The 16920-nt window shown below is 40.8% G+C and overlaps 1 protein-coding gene across 4 annotated transcripts in view; it reads right to left on the bottom strand.

Annotated features, from left to right (window-relative positions):
- LOC122541855 (adenosine kinase-like) overlaps nt 1–16854 on the bottom strand; it is a 266202-nt gene extending 249348 nt beyond the window's left edge. The window contains exon 1 of one of the 4 annotated variants that reach the window (XM_043678926.2): nt 16588–16854. In XM_043678926.2, the coding sequence (XP_043534861.1) occupies nt 16588–16646 (59 nt within the window). In that variant the 5' untranslated portion in view covers nt 16647–16854. The remainder of the gene's footprint in view (nt 1–16587) is intronic. The other 3 variants (XM_043678928.2, XM_043678923.2, XM_043678924.2) reach the window with 3 other exon arrangements.
- Between the last annotated feature and the right edge of the window lie 66 nt (nt 16855–16920).

The following is a 16920-nucleotide window of genomic DNA, read 5'->3' as shown; positions in this document are numbered from 1 at the left end:
TTTCATAATCATGATTTGACTGTAATGCAATTTGTGAATTGCAGACTTTTTTTAAAAAAATGAAGTGAACTCCATTACTTGGCTCCATCCCCTGTATTACCGATTGGCTGTTATGTATTCTGCTGATGCATCTATTGCAACAGTTTGTTGTGTGTGTGTGTATTTTTTTGCATCTATCTATAACTAAGGTAGGGGAAGTGAACATTTTGCTTACTGGGATCATGCACAGAATTTGTGTGAGTGGGGACTAAAGAGTGGGGAGAGAGCAAGAGTTAGGAAGCAAAAGGAGGTACAAATACAGCAATATTCATTGAGTGTTGGAGAGTAAGCAGGGTCTTGATTGCTGGCTATCTGAAGCTCCTACATATACCCTTTCTTGTAAAAACGCTGTATGTATATGGAAGAGGGGAGGTGTGAAATAAAGAACAGATCACTGGCAACCCTCACCTCTCCTCACCCACCCCCAAGTTATGCCTGATCCAAGTTCACCCAGTCTCTTAAAAAGGTGGTGAGTGGGGGGCAGGATCTGAGAGTCTTAGCCCCTTATTCTCTTTGAAACCCAAGACCCATCAAAACCTCCAGCCATTCAGAGCATTCCAGCCGTTTAGCCACCCCCTCAAAAAAAAAAGATTTTACTCGTGCCAAAAAGACTTGTCGAAATTTCACAAAGTTTAATGGCACAGAGCTGGGTCCCGGATAACACCACTCCACACAGAGTCAGGAATACAACAATACATTGGAAACGTTTGCTTGTAACAACTTGGTATTTCTGTAACTAACCAGAAATGGACAGGTTCACTGTACTGGAATCACTGACCCGGTTTTTCCCATAAACCCCATTATTTCTATTGCACGATTTTCTATAACACGATGTTGCAACTATTGGAGTCAAGGAGAACTACCTGTACAGAAAAGTAGATTAAATTTTACCTAGATCCTCAAGACTGCGCTTATACTCAGATTACTGCAAAGTGCAGATTTCACATATCAACAAGACTTTTGGTTTTCAAAGAATTCAATTTCACAGGAATTTCTTTATTTTCGAAACATGGACATAGAAACTAGGAAAAAGAATGGGTCATTTGGGAAGCATGACAGTTCAGTGGTTAGCAGTTCCAGGGCTCAATTCCAGTGTTGTGCGACTGTCAATGTAGAGTTTGCACATTCTTACCATGAGTTTCCTCTAGATGCTCAGTTTTCTTTCCACAGTCCAAAGATGTGCAGATTAGGTGAATTGGCCATGCTAAATTACCCATTGTATCCAGGGATATGCAGGCTAGATGGATTAGCCATGAGAAACGCAGGATTACGGGGATAGGGGAAGGTGGGATGTTATTTGAAGGGGTGGTGTGGACTTGATAGGCCAAATGGCCTGCTTCCATACTGTGGGGGTTCTACAATTGTATGATTTGGTCCTTTAGGCCTGTTCCACCATTCAGTATGTAATAATGGTTGCTCCTTTATCTCAATATCCTTTTCCTGCTTTCTCCCTATAGCCTTTGGATGTCTTTAAAGATCTAAAAGATGTATAGTTCTTGATTATATTCCGTGACTTGGTCTCCACAGCCTTCTTTGGAACACAATGGCGCACCCATGGGCTCACCCATCTCTGGACTCACAGAAGAATCTGTAATGCAAAGATTAGAACAAACAGACTTACCGCAAATTCAACCCAAACTCTGGGTCAGATATGTAGATGACACCTTTGTAATCGTTAAAAACACAGAAATAGAAAACACACACCGGATCATCAACTCCACTCATAGGAATTAGATTCACTAGAGAGGAAGAAAAGCACAACCAACTCCCATTCCTAGACGAGACGGTACAGAGAACAACGAATGGAGAATTCACCACAAAGGTATACAGGAAAGCCACACACACAGACCAAGTCCTGAAATACGAAAGCAACCACCCCAACACACACAAAAGAAGTTGCATCTAGACATTGTTCAAAAGGGCCACAACACACTGCAGCACACCAGAACTGCAAAAAGAGGAAGAACACCTCTACAATGTATTCGCCAAAAACGGATACTCCCGCAATTTCATCAACAGATGCGTAAGGGAAAGACAACGGAATGAGGACATGCCACGAACCAAAGGACTAGCCACATTACCATGAACATTTCTGAACATTTCTGTCAAGAACATTTCTGAACTGACAGCCAGACTACTACGACCACTAGGACTCATAACAGCACATAAACCAACAGCCACTCTCAGACAACAACTCACCAGGACAAAGGACCCGATACCCAGCATGAGCAAAACCAACGTGGGTGTACAAAATCCCATGCAAGGAGTGCACAAAACACTACATAGGACAAACAGGAAGACAGCTAACCATCCGTATCCATGAACACCAACTAGCCACAAAACGACACGACCAGCTATCCTTAGTAGCCACACACGTGGATGACAAGCAACAGGAGTTCGACTGGGACAACACTACTATTATAGGACAAGCCAAACAGAGAAAGCCAGGGAATTCCTGGAAGCATGGCACTCATCCACAGATTCTATCAACAAACACATCGACCTGGACCCAACATACCGGCCACTGCAGCGGACAGCTGGAACTGACTACCGGAAGAGACAAACCACTATAAATGCCGGAGGAAACATCACAGAAGCGCTTCACAGGAGGCTCCCAAGCACTGAGGATGTCACCTTGACAGGGGACGAAACATCTGCAACACAAATTCCCAGCTCAGCCAACAGAACCACAACAATGAGCACCCGAGCTACAAATCTTCTCACAAACTTTGAGTTTCACTACCTTTCGAGTGAAGAAACTTTTTTTCACCTGCCCTGAACTTTTTTTCACAGCCTACCTTCTGATTTGAGGCTGTGTTCCCTGGTTCTTGACTCCCTGAACCAAGGAAAACACCCTTCCTGCATCTCGTCTGTCCAGCACTGTTAGAATCTTATACATTTCAACCAGATGCGCTCTTGTTCTTCTGTATTCCACTGACTGGAAGCCAGTGAACCCAATCATTCCTTATAAGGCAGACCTGCCAACCCTCCTTCCAGCCAAGTGAACCTCTGCTGCACTCCCTCGATGGCAAGTATATTCTCTCTCAGGCGGGGAGACGAAAACTGCAACATTCCAGGTGTCTCTCAAATGATTTAAAATGGTGAAAAATTTTCATTATGGAAAGCCAATTAAGGTTAAGAACATTCATTTGTAATAACAGCAAGTGTGACACTTGCTGACTGTAACAGTCACCCAATCAATATGTATGTTGCCTTATCTGGATGTTCCTCCCTGTACAATGACTATTTAATTCATTAAGACATTGTTGTTCCAGAGAAGATTGTGAACTCATGTCTCTGTACACATGGGCGATTGTTCTCTCTCCCTCTAGAGCCCGGAATAACGATGAAGGAGGTAAAACTATTTTGAGTTGAAGTGAAACACTCCGAGACAAAGGCTGGAACAGGATGGCAAACTGACAAGTGTGAATGAACCAAGAAAGACAGCCCAGTACCTGCTTTCCCCTAATTTACCAGATTAATACTGAAGTACAAATGTAGATTGTTTTTCATTGGTAATTCAGGTGTAATTCAAAAATTTGTACATTTCAATTAATACTTTTCCAATAAAAATGCAATCTTAACAAATATAGTTAAACACTAATTTCTATCAAGCCAAATGAAAAGCTGAACTGGAATATCAATGTGTGGAATTTTCTGAGGAAGATGATATTATCATTTGGCAATCATTTCTGGTCACATTGTTTAGCCATGAAATACTGCTTGTACCACCAATTTCAATAAGGTTACAAAATTTAAGGAAACTAAAACCAACGATATATATAAAACTCCTGGCAGAACTCTCAAGTACATGTTACAAAGTTGCTTTATATTTACTGTGCTTGGAGGCCTTAAATACATTTTCTAAAATCTTTAAAAACTTATTTCAAGTTTAGTGGAAGCACCTAATGGTTTCTTAAAAAGCATGTTCACAGTGGACACTTGTATATTACCATTTTGATCTTTGAGAGGCCCTATTCTCTCCCTAGTTATCCTTTTGTCCTTCATGTATTTGTAAAAACCCTTTGGATTCTCCTTAACTCTATTTGCCAAAGCTGTCCCTTTTTGCCCTCCTGATTTCCCTCTTAAGATTACTCCTACTCCCTTTACACTCTACTGAGGATTCACTCGATCGGTCTATACCTAACATATACTTCCTCCTTTTTCTTAACCAAACCTTCAATTTCTTTTGTCATTCAGCATTCCCTATACCTGCCAGCCTTTCCTTTCGCCATAACAAGAATATACTTCCTCTGGAACTCTCGTTAACTCATTTCTGAAGGCTTCTAAGTAGTGAGACACCTGATGATTAATCCAAAATCTTGCAAGGAAAAGGGCTGAAAAAAAACTTAAAGGTTCAAGCCAGTCACTGGTCAAGATGCTACCAGATTGTACTGTATGCACACACTCAATTCATCCATTTGTTTCAAAAGCTACAATAACGAATTCAGATAAACTGCATGAATTCAAGTAAAACTCTGTTATCTCACTTTTTAGATTAGAATCAATCTAAACATCATGGCATAGACAGAGAACACAGGGGGCTATCACCATTGTTAACAGCTAACCCGAGAATGCACCTTTTTAAAAAAAGGTTTTGTGATTTACACCCGAAAGAAGTGAAACTATCACTGTATTCTAACAGATGAAAGGCTTAACAGACAATCAATTTTTCAATGTATAATTTCAGTTACATCACACTGTAAATTTTTGCGATAAATTCCGTGTGTTAGGATTGAGCCCTTCATTACCACCTGATGAAGGTGCGTCGCTCCGAAAGCTAGCGTGCTTCCAATTAAACTTGTTGGACTATAACCTGGTGATTTTTAACTTTGTACACCCCAGTCAAACACCGGCATCTCCAAATCATGAATTCAGATATTGTCTTTAGTTTTATCTTATGTTGTAAAATCTTAATTGTTATTCTTACCTTTACACTTCCCATCCCTGAAACAGTCTCCTGTTTCCCATGTTCAGGTCGACAACCCTTGATCAGAAATCCTGAAATCTGAAAAGCTCCAAAGTCCGAAGGTTTTTCTGCGAACAAGGTTATTTGGCATGCAAACCGTTGACCCACGTCGACACCCACTCGATGAGTGTCACTCAGAGTGCAAAGTCGAGGCATGGCCTAGCACGAGCAGCCTCAATTCTGACTCCAGCCCCATTTTACCCCGAGTCTGCTCCTCTTTTAAGATGTTTTAAAATTTCACTATCAAATTGTCACTTATTCTCAAATTCGAAAAATGCTGAATTCCGAAAACCATCTGAGTATTTCAGATAAATGATTCTGCACCTCTACTGCATTCCTCTTTGACCTTTGCTCTAAGCTTTAATTTGCTACATCATCTCAAAACTTGATCCCCTTGCAATTCTCAGCTGAGGTTATCAAGAAGGACTCTTCTTCTCAACCTCTCATCTCACCTGATTGTTTAACATATCTAATGAGAGAGCTGGCCTACAATCTGCTAAGACTATGGCGAACGTTACTTCCTTAGTAATGTAGTTGTTAACACCACCAGCTCCAGCATGCTGCGCCTACCTACAGCACATGGACTGTTGCTGTACAGCGGCTATGGACCAAGCCAGACCCCCTCAAAACATTTCAAGAAGGTAGCCAGACCCTGACTTTGCTAGTTGTTTTAAGCAGGTGTAACGCAGATATTCCAGGTAGGATGCAGTTGGTCAAACCACTTAGTTTTAAACAAATAGAATTTATTTGCAAGATTACGGAATGAAACACGAAAGGAAACTGAATACTGAAACAATTTAACCCATCCGAAAACCCAACACATCACCCAACTTCACAATGCCGTTCCAAATACTTGCAATAATCCCCACAAACACCCCATGGCTCATAAGATAAAATCAAACACAGGTTCTTAAAAAGAGAGAAATCAGCATGGACCTGCTTTGTTGGGTCCATCAGCTTTTACAAGACTACTGCTAAAATCCAAACCAAACCATAGAAAAACTAAGGTTGGAGAACTGGCCACTCCCCTTTCATTGTTCAAGTGTTTTTCTTTAAAAACACTTGAAAGCCTTTTGCCATAGGCAGTATCTGTTAGCTCTAATTAAACTGGCCCTAAAATCCTTCAACTTAGAGTTTTTGGACTCTATCTTTTATGACCTCTCTGAGAAAAAAAAAACAGGGATAACATAACCTTGTAAAGAAGCAGCGTCATCACACCTCCCCCCTTAAAAAAAATGAACCATCAATATCCAAAAATGACTTCATTTTAAAACCCCTCAACCTCAAACTGTTAGAACGCTACCCAACACATATACACTACATTGACAATAATCATGCAAACATAGACTGAAACAAAGTGTGGTAGTGTGCTTTATTTCTGCCACCGAACACCTCAGTTTCCTATTCAAGGCTCAATGAGTCGGCAATCATGTTTTCTCATCCTGTCACATGCACTAATCTCAAATTGAATGACTATAATAACGAGCTCCATCTAAATATTTTTGCTCTTAAATTCCTCCACAAACTTCAATGCGTTATGATCAATGTACATGACTGTCTCAGATATGTCAGTGGCAACATAAAACATCAAAAGTTCTCATACCAACGCAAAGCTCAACCATTGAATATTTCTGCTGATGAATGTTCAAGTTCCTGGAGAAATACCTGATAGGTCTTTCAATCTTCTCGTCATTTTCTTCGAAGAGGACAGCATCAACATCCACATCACTTGCATTAATAGCTGCCTTGAATGGCTTTGCTCCAGTATTAACCTTCACTTAATTACACAATGGTTAATACAGCTTTCAGGCTGTCAAGTGCCTTCTGACAGTCTGCTGTCCACTGAAATGTCTTGCCTTCCTTTTGCAACTCAGTGAGTGGAGCAGCCATAATGTTAAAATTTGGTACGAACTTTCAGTAAAATACACTCAATACCAGGAATCATAGCACTGCTCTTTTTGTCGATGGTGTGGGAAACTCCCCAATTATAGTCATTCCTGAAGAAGGGCTTATGCCCGAAACGTCGATTCTCCTGTTCCTTGGATGCTGCCTGACCTGCTGCGCTTTTCCAGCAACACATTTCAAACTCCCCAATTTCCTTAGTTTTGGCACTGTTTTGGCTCAATTGTCCATGCTCAATAACATGGCCCAGGAAGATGACAAGCTTTGCAAATTCACTTTTAGTCAGGTTTATCACCAAGCCTGTCTTCTTAAGTCGATTGAACAAGCCTGATAGAAGTTGCAAATGTTCTTTGCATGTGTGACTAACAATCACCAGGACATCAATATATACCACACAGTTGCGTAATCCGGCAATGACCTTTTTGGTTAGTTGCTGAAACCTGGCTGGTGCATTTTTCATACCAAATGGCATGACTTTAAACTGATACAGTCCATTCAGCATTACCAAAAATGTCTTCACTCTTTCTGACAAAGGCAGAAAGCAGGTCTAACCTCGAAGCAGGTCTAACTTACAAATACAAGTTGCTTGTCCCACCTTTTCAACACATCCGATTCCATGTTTGGAAGACTATGTATCAGTCTTTGTAACTGCACTGACTTTGCAATAGTCCACACATAACCGTTGGGTGCCATCACATAGGTGAGCTGCAGTCACAAATTCACTTGCATTGTGTCATAGAATCATAGAGATGTACAGCATGGAAACAGACCCTTCAGTCCAACCAGTCCAGATATCCCAACCTAATTTAGTCCCACCTGCCAGCACCCAGCCCATATCTTTCCAAACCCTTTCTATTCATATATCCATCCAGATGCCTCTTAAATGTTGCAATTGTACCAGCCTCCACCACTTCCTCTGGCAGCTCATTCCATACACGTTCCACCCTCTGTGCCGTAGGTCTCTTTTATATCTTTCCCCTCTCACCCTAAACCTATGCCCTCTAGTTCTGGACCCCCCACCCCAGGAAAAAGACCTTGCCTATTTATCCTATCCATGCCCCTCATAATTTTGTATCTTGGAGCATGCATTCAATCTCCTTTTGAACCTGTGACAACATTAGAGGGTTATGCCGAGAAGGATGTTGCTTAATCAGAACAGCGTCTCAAAATCGACATCATGCATAATTAGGTTAGTATTTCCCAGCTTATTTCCATGTATCTCCCCATATGATACGAAGACCTCTTTCAGGCCGTTTTGATTCTCCTCTTGAAGGTAACTCAATACTTTATCCCAATTTTTGACAACTTCCTCGTTATCCAAATTAATTTGAACAACATCCAATTCAAAATTCTCTGAACTTGGTTCTTCCCTCTGTGCTGTAATTAATAACAGTCTCCTTTGGCTTTCCTTACCTGTCAAAATAACTTTTGAGCATATTCAGATGACACACTCAGATTTCCCTCTCTCTGGAGTCCATATCAGGCAGCTGACCTCCCTCACCTTCCTTTCGGACTTGATAACATCCTTTAAACTTTGCTTTTAAAGGTTCAACAATCACTGGAAGTAACACCGATAGCAAAATGGCAAGTTTTTGATTTTGTGTCTGCTTCTCATTTCATTGTATGCTGTGATACTTTTAAATGCTGTCTAGCCAACTCCCCAGCTCTATTTAATCAATCCCTAAATTTGACACAGTCCAAATTTGTGGTCTCTGAATTCTGACTTACCAATTTCTTCTTAGTCAATATTAGCAGTCCTCTCATTTCATGCCCAAAAACGAATTCAAATGAAGTGAATTTGGTTGAGTCATTTGATGCATCTCTGATCACAAAAAGTACAAACAGAATTCCCTTATCCCAATCATCTGGATAGTCTCGACTATAAGTACTCAACACATTATTTAACGTCTGATGCCACCTTTCTAGCGCTCCCTGCGCCTCTGGGTATGCAGTAATTTGAATTGTTTTATTCCTAAGGTATCCATGACTTCCTTAAATAATTTTGATGCAAAGTTTGACCCTTTATCTGATTGTATCACTGTTGGTAGTCCATAACAAGTGAAAATTCAAGTAATGCCTCTCCAAAACTTTTAGTTGTGATATTGCGTAATGGAACAGCCTCTGGAAATCTAGTGGATACATGCATTGCTAACAAATACGGATCCCCACTTTTTGTTTTAGGTAGGGTCCTATGCAATCAATTAAGACTCTTGTCCTCAAATGCAAGAATACATATTAAAGGTGCAGATTTTATTACTGCCTGTGGTTTTCGAATTACCTGACATGTTTGACACATCTGGCAAAATTCAACTATATCCTTGTGCAGTCCAGGCGAGTAAAAAATGGTTTTTAACTTGAGTTTTTCTCACTCGATGACCCCCCGAGAGGTAAATCTTGCACCATTTGCAACACCTCCTTTTGATAACCCACTGGCAACACGATTTGATGAACTTCTGTCCATTTCGCTTCTGCCTGAATGTGTGATAGTCTCCATTTTCCTGTTAAGTCATCATTTTTACGATAATAACATTCAAGGATACATTCGGATTCCTTTTCTGTGTATGCCTTTTGTTACCATTTAATTTAAATTTTCATCTTTCTCCTGTAATTCAGTTAATTTATCTGAGCTAAAGATGTCTGCTGTGTCATCTATCTGCTCTTGGTTTGTATCAACTATTTCATCAAACAGGGTCCCTGCTAATTCCACTTCAACTTTTTTATCTGTACTCGGTGACTTTGTGACATCGTTACCACACAGACAGAAAAACTTCCAGGATATGTGTCTTGCAATAGTTCAGTTGCCTGAGTTTCCACTGACTTTGACCACAATCGGTAAAACCCCGACATGTGAATCAGCTATATCATTAGCAAGGACAAACTGTATTCCTGGGGCTGCGAGTTTGTCCAGTACTCGTACCATGATTCTTTACTGGACCCTCTAATCTCACTTTACGTAACTGAACGCTTCTTGTCTCACTGAATTCCTGTTACGAGTACCTTTTCTGGCAATAGTCCTTCAGGAGATACACATCTCCTCATCTTTCAACATCACAGATTGAGAGGATCCTGCATCTCTTAATATTGTAACATGTTTGTCTGCTACTCCTGGCCGATGAGAGTAAACTTTACCTTTGCAGATATACGGTTTAAGATTATCTGGCATTTCCTCCTCAACTAACCTCTGAGCAACTTGCAGATTCTCGCCTCCAATGGGCTTTCCGTTACCACTTCAACAAAATTCACTGGCATATCCTATTTTCCAACATCAGGCTTCCCAGCACTTTTCCTAACCCAACAACACTGTGATTTCATGTGGCCTATTCTGTTGCAGTGAAAACACTGGAGCTTTTTCATTACATTTACATTACATTACATTACATTACAGTGTAGAAACAGGCCCTTCGGCCCAACAAGTCCACACCGACCCGCCGAAGCGAAACCCACCCATACCCCTACATTTACCCCTTACCTAACACTATGGGCAATTTAGCATGGCCAATTCACCTGACCCTGCACATCTTTTGGACTGTGGGAGGAAACCGGAGCACCCGGAGGAAACTCACGCAGACACGGGGAGAACGTGCAAACTCCACACAGTCAGTCGCCTGAGGCGGGACTGTGGCGGGACTTCTCTTTCCCCTTCAAGGGCTTCCTTTTTACCCTATGGTAAGTAATCCTTATGATCTTCACTGAGATCTACCTTTCCCTTTCCACGTGAGGATTTATTTTTTCTCAAATTTCTATCCCTCACGGATTGAAATTGATTTTGGACCCAAACATTGCTTGATGGACCAACTCAATTATCAGTCATTTCAGCAGCTAATCTTGCCATTTTAACTCGCTGCTCTTCCATGGGTTCTCACGATTTGAGGAAGTAAATTTTTCAACTCCTCCAAAATGACTGTTTCTCGAAGAGCATCATAGGTTTGCTTTATTTGTAATGCCCTGATCTACCTATCCAAATTATTTTGTTTGATCCTTTCAAACTCAATGTAGGCATGACCAGAGTCCCTCCTTAGATTCCTGAATCATTGTTTGTAGACTTCTGGCACAAGCTCATATGTGCTTAAAATGGCTTTCTTCACTTCATCACATTCCCAGATACCTCCTCTGATGGTAAAGCTAGTGAGGCATTCGCGTCACTTAGACGTTTTGTTTCAATCAACAAAACCCACATGGTCACTGACCACCGCATTGTTTAGCCACCTTTTCAAATGAGATGAAAAAGGCTTCCATATCCTCATCAAATTGAGGCAATGCTTAAATATATTTAAACAGTTTCTCACCAGATCTTCAGCTATCATGGGTTTGCTCATCCTCACCAAGCTTACCTTCAGCCTTCATCTCCATCCTTTTAAGCTTACTTTAGTGTCGAAGGGCCAACTTCCGAAGTTCAAACTCGCTCTTTTTCTTTCTTCCTTTCCCCTCAGGGCAGCATGGTGGCCCAGTGGTTAGCAATGCTGCCTCATAGCACCAGGGACCCAGGTTCAAGTCTAGCCTCGGGTGACTGTGTGGAGTTTGCACTTTCTCCTTGTGTTGGGCCGAAGGGACATTTCCAAACTGTAGGGAATCTGATCTCTGTCTCTCTCTCTCTCTCTGTCTCTGTGTGTCTCTCTCTCTCCTTTTCTTTCTTTCTTTCTTTTTCTTCTGTTTAAGCAATTTATTCTTGTTCTCTTTCCTCTGCTTTTTATCGCAGTTCAATTTCATTTCTCTTGCCTTTTCCTTGGTCTTTTGTCTTTAACTCAAGTTGCTTCAGTTTCAATTGAATTTTAGCCATCTCGAAGGATTCTGATGGCATTTCTAGCAAATTTAAATGCTGAGCTATTGCTGTAATTAAATCTCCTTTCCAACCACAGCTTGTCTGCCAATTCCACTGGCTTGGCCTTAATCATCTTTTGCAAAACCAAGGTCACTTCTTCACTCCCAGAAAACTCTTCATCACTGAAAGAGCCATTGCTACCCCAAGCACTATTTAAATCAACTGAATTTAACACCCAGAACAAAAGACATTAACACCTTCCACTCACTGCCTTCTGTCCAACAACACTAACGTCAAATTGGAACTATAGAACAAATCCCGCAAAGAGCCCCCAATCTGTTATAGACCAAGCCAGACTCCCTCAAACTATTTCAATCAAGTAGCCAGACCCTGGCTTTGCTGGTTGTTTTAAGCAGGTGTAACACAAATATTCCAGGAGGGGTGCAGTTGGTCAAACCACTTCATTTTAAACAAAACAGAGTTTATTTGCAAGATTACCACATGAAACACAGAAGATGACAATGCTGAACAACTTAACCTATCCGAAAACCCAACACATCATCCCAACTTAATGATGCTGTTCCAAATACATGTAACAATCCACATAAACACCCCTTGGCACAAAAGGTAAAATCAAACACAGGGCTGTACAGGAGAGAAGGCAAATAGAGATCAGCATGGACCTGCTTCTTTGGGTCCACCAGCTTTTACAACACTACTTCTAAAAACCAAACCAAACCAAACTAGAGAAAAACCGAGGTAGGAGAACTGGCCACTCTCCTTGCATTGTACAAGTATTTTTTAAACTTGAGAACGTTTTGCCTGTGGCAGTATATGTTAGCTCTAATCAAACTGGCCATAATACCATTCTACCTAGACTTTTCGGAGTCTGTGTCTTTTACAACCTCTCTGGAAATAAAAACAGGGAGAATGTAACCTTGTTCAAGAATAGCATTGTCACACATGATTCAGGTGCAGATAATCCAAGCAGTACAGATCCTACTTGCCCCAGTACTGGTGCCAGGGATCCATGAACCAGAATACAGTTTTACCACACTAGTCTTTCACCCAAGTATTCACTCTCTAATTTGATCTGCCTGTTGTCAATTTGCTCAGGAACTAATCCAAATATTATGAGGCTCAATGATGAAGCTTCTATATTTATACAAATCAGAGAATCAAAGTAAAAAAGGGTCCCTAAAAGGAGAAATAATGGAGAATAGGAAATAGAGACACGAAACAAGATATGCGGTATAATTAAATAACAATAAATATGCTGCAAAAATTGATTACAGTACACAGCAGGTACACCAACACTGGTCAGGTTGTCAGCTGTCGATCTTTCTGATACAGTCAACCTTGAAGATATCTACTTCTCACTTGAGATACAAAGAGGCCTTCAATGTATTGCCAGCATTTTTTGCTTTATATCAATTTTATCCAGTTTTCTATAATCATTTACTGCCAATTACAGCTTGATACAGAGACAGGGTGGAAATCCTCGACATTTTTCTACAAGGATTCAGCCTTAATTTCAACATTTTGCCACATGCCAGTTAACATCAATACCTTTGCAAAATTACAATATGAACCAAATTTTATGGTCAGCAAAGTAAAGCTGCTGACTTTGAAGAAAACTGGCTGCAAACCTGCCTGTGCAGAATTTGCACATTCTCCACATGCCTGCGTGGGTTTCCTCCGGGTGTTCCGGTTTCCTCCCACAGTCCAAAGATGTGCAGCTTAGGTGAATTGGCCATGCTAAATTGCTCATAGTATTAGGTGTAGGTGTACATGTTGGGGAATGGGTCTGGGTGGGTTGCTCTTCAGAGGGTTGGTGTGGACTTGTTGGGCCAAAGGGCCAGTTTCCACACTGAGTAATCTAAATATTGAATCTTCTCTTTGATCTACTTTAAATCTAGTGCCAAATTCAATCTAAAAGTTTATTTGTTGACATCATTAGTTTTTCAATGCTGTTGAGGACATTTAGCAGTCATTACGAAGTACTCTTCCAAAACCCACCTCCACCTCATTCACCTCTTATGGTGCAGTGGTAGTGTCCCTACCCCTGCACCAGGAGGCTGTGGTTCAAGTCTGACCTACTCCATCTCTAAACAGGCTGATTAGCAAAACACGTCATTTTTTTTCCCCCAAGTGTAAATTTTAAATGGGTTTTAACAGAGTACAAAGGTAGAAGAGTTTTTCAGTTCAATTGATTTCCACGGTCACAAAACACACCCACTAACAGTAGAACCATTGAAAGCAACTTTTGGATTTCTGCCTTAATGTACACATGTCAAGTTGCTGTCTATTCCAGTGCAGTAACAATGACAAATGCTGAACTACTGCAGAAAAATCCAGGCAATTAAATTTGTTTTCGTATCTAGGCAAATTTAATGTAATTCAATAAATAAGCTAATGGAGCATCTCTTTTAAAAGACATTTTTATACTGATTGTGTACTGTTGTAAGAATATCCACTGTATTCCCATTGACACAAGCTGATTACAACATACGTTATAATGGGAAACCACATTATTAGAAATTAATAGTATGGACAAAAATTTGGATTTGGGTTTAAATTCCATTATAGTGTAAGGACCATGTCTATTTAATTTTCTGTATTTTTTTGACTGTGGACTAAATTGGAAAAAGATCTTTTTAACAATCAAGATTTGCTGCATTGTGTAAAAATGGGGCTTTGGCTGTACATCTGTGGACACAGAAACAGAGTTCATATTTTGAGATTATAATAATGACCCTTCTTCAAAACAGCATTTTCTGTGCTTATCTTTCAGAATTCCAGCATTCAACAGAGTATTTTGCTTTTAAGCCTTAGTCGCCACTCGACCAGCAGAAATCACAGCACAAGTACAAACTTGACCCAATGTAGCCCAATCATTTAGGAAAACCTTGGCAAAATATCAAGTCTTAAGTCTTTCAATGTCTTCACCGACACAACACTACAGACAAGTCTATTCCCCTCACTCTCCACCCTTCAGGCTCTCTGTCTGTAATCCTGGTGAAGGGCTTTTGCTTGAAACGTCGATTTTACTGCTCCTCGGATGCTGCCTGAACTGCTGTGCTTTTCCAGCACCACTTTAGTCTATTCCCCTCACTGCAATTTCTGAGCTACCATGAGGTTACACTCGATATCTTTCTATATCATTTCATAACTATAGCCATAGTACCAACTCTCTTACTACAAGACTGAAAATGTCAAGTTTCACAACAACTCAACCTCCAGGGCTTTAATCTATCACTTACACCTTGAGTAAACAAACAGAACACAGCACTCAGGAAATTGTCAAATGAGAGGCCTATATAATTTCAGTGCCACATCTACACTAATATTTTTGACAAAAATCATGAAGAAGAATGGTGGCAGAGTATTATTGCCACTAGACAAGTAACCCAGAAGCCTAGGCTAACACTTTGCCACCACGTGAGGTAGAAGTCAACTGCCCTGAACAAGTGCCTACATTTGACTCTCAACAGCATTGCTGATTTTTAACCGCCCTTTCAACCTCAGTGAACAGCCTCAGTTCACAGGAAATTAGAGATGGGCATTAATTGACAGCCTTGCCAGCAAGGCCCACATCCCAAGAAATAATAAATGGGAGAAAAAACACAAAAATTAGGAAGCAAAAAAATGTAGAAAAATCTTTGTGATTAAATAATGTTTACAATCATCAGATTTAAAAAGACAACTTGTGTCAATTTTAGTTAACATTGAGCAAATTGAATAAAAAAAGACGGAAGACTGAAACTGAGTTAGTTAGGAATTTGCATTTCCTATACGATTATGTAGATCGTTTCATTGTGACAAATTGTTACCTCGGTTTACGATGAAACTCCTCAGATTTGTGAACCAGCGAATTCCCCAGACTCATCCCACCCATGAATAAAAAATGATAAATGTTAGTTACCATAAATAAAAATCTAATTTTCCTTCATATTCTGTGATGCTAAACACTGAAGCTGAAATAGACAAAGCATAGTTTCTAAATGAAATCAAAAGCAAACAGAATAGAAAGATCACAAGTCAGCAAACCGCGATGCGCTTAATAAATAAGTTCGTGGTCTTCACGAAATTAAAGGAATAGTCTAGTGGGGCAAATCGCAAATCCGGATGAAAATTGACTTTTGTGAAGCAGGACACGGACGTTGAGATCGAGCAAGCGATAATCGCGCTTGTGGAACAAGCAGTGAGGACAAGAGCCGCAGGCACTTGACTGCGCTTGCATTGTAAAGCTGTCCAAGTCTATTTTGTCCAAGGATAGTTAGTACTAGCCAGGACGGTGGGGGAGCTCAGTTATTAATTACTATTCAGTGAGTGTGGAGTTTCATGAGCTGCAATTTTGACACATTAAAGGTGAATTGAAACCACTTTTTTTTTAAATGCTTCAAACAGTCAGTGCCTTTCGTAGTATTTGAAGCATTTTTTTTCCAACGTGAAAGGTGGCTTGGACTGCTTTGTGACCTTGAGCACAGCAAGGGAAGACTAAGTAAAAGTCCAACAGTAAGGAGTCTGACCAACGTGGTTAGGTTTCCAATAAAGAGCACAAGTACAAACAGAGTCCACCAAAAATCTCAGCAACAACTTAAACCACCACAAAAGCAGATCGGCTTTTTCAAAAGGAAAGGGTTACGTGTACAAATCGGACTAAAGAACAACTTTGAAGTGCAACCTGCTGCCTTAAAATTGCTGCAAAAGCACGGTGTGGTAGACACCCATTTCAAACGTTTCGTGTTCGTCATGGAAAGGCTTGTCTTCTGATCGACTTTCTTTTCTGACAATGAATGAAAATCTTTAAACACGCGTTCGGGGGGAGTACGGGTTCAAATCATCAACAGTCACCGTTTAAACATTAATCGAAAGATCAGGCACTTTCTTTTCATGGTTGGGCGTTTCTATTTACCTGAGGGAATTGTGCTGCAGTTTGATTTTTTTCGCCGGTTGAGGCCCATCCGTTGCCATTGCTTCTCAAGTCACGCCGCGCGCTAGTAGTGGAACAGAGTCGCGCGAGGAAGGGGTGATAAGCGCGGGATGAAGACAAGGGACAGGGAGGTCTCTGCTGGAGTCAAAACGTGCGGTTGGGGAAAGAGCGTGGGGCGGGGCGAGATGGGGAAAAGAGCGGGGCTAGGGGGCGGAGCGAAAACTGTGGTCTGGTTGGGGTTGGGTCTCACGGGAGAGGGGCGGGACCGGACTGGGAACATGCAAATGAGGATGGGAACGACAGTGGAGAGGCGGC

Source organism: Chiloscyllium plagiosum, unplaced genomic scaffold (genome assembly GCF_037043375.1).
Source record: "Chiloscyllium plagiosum isolate Xiang-an unplaced genomic scaffold, Cpla_swu_hap1 HiC_scaffold_43, whole genome shotgun sequence".
NCBI classification, from domain to species: domain Eukaryota; kingdom Metazoa; phylum Chordata; class Chondrichthyes; order Orectolobiformes; family Hemiscylliidae; genus Chiloscyllium; species Chiloscyllium plagiosum.
This window is presented reverse-complemented; position numbering and strand designations above follow the sequence as displayed.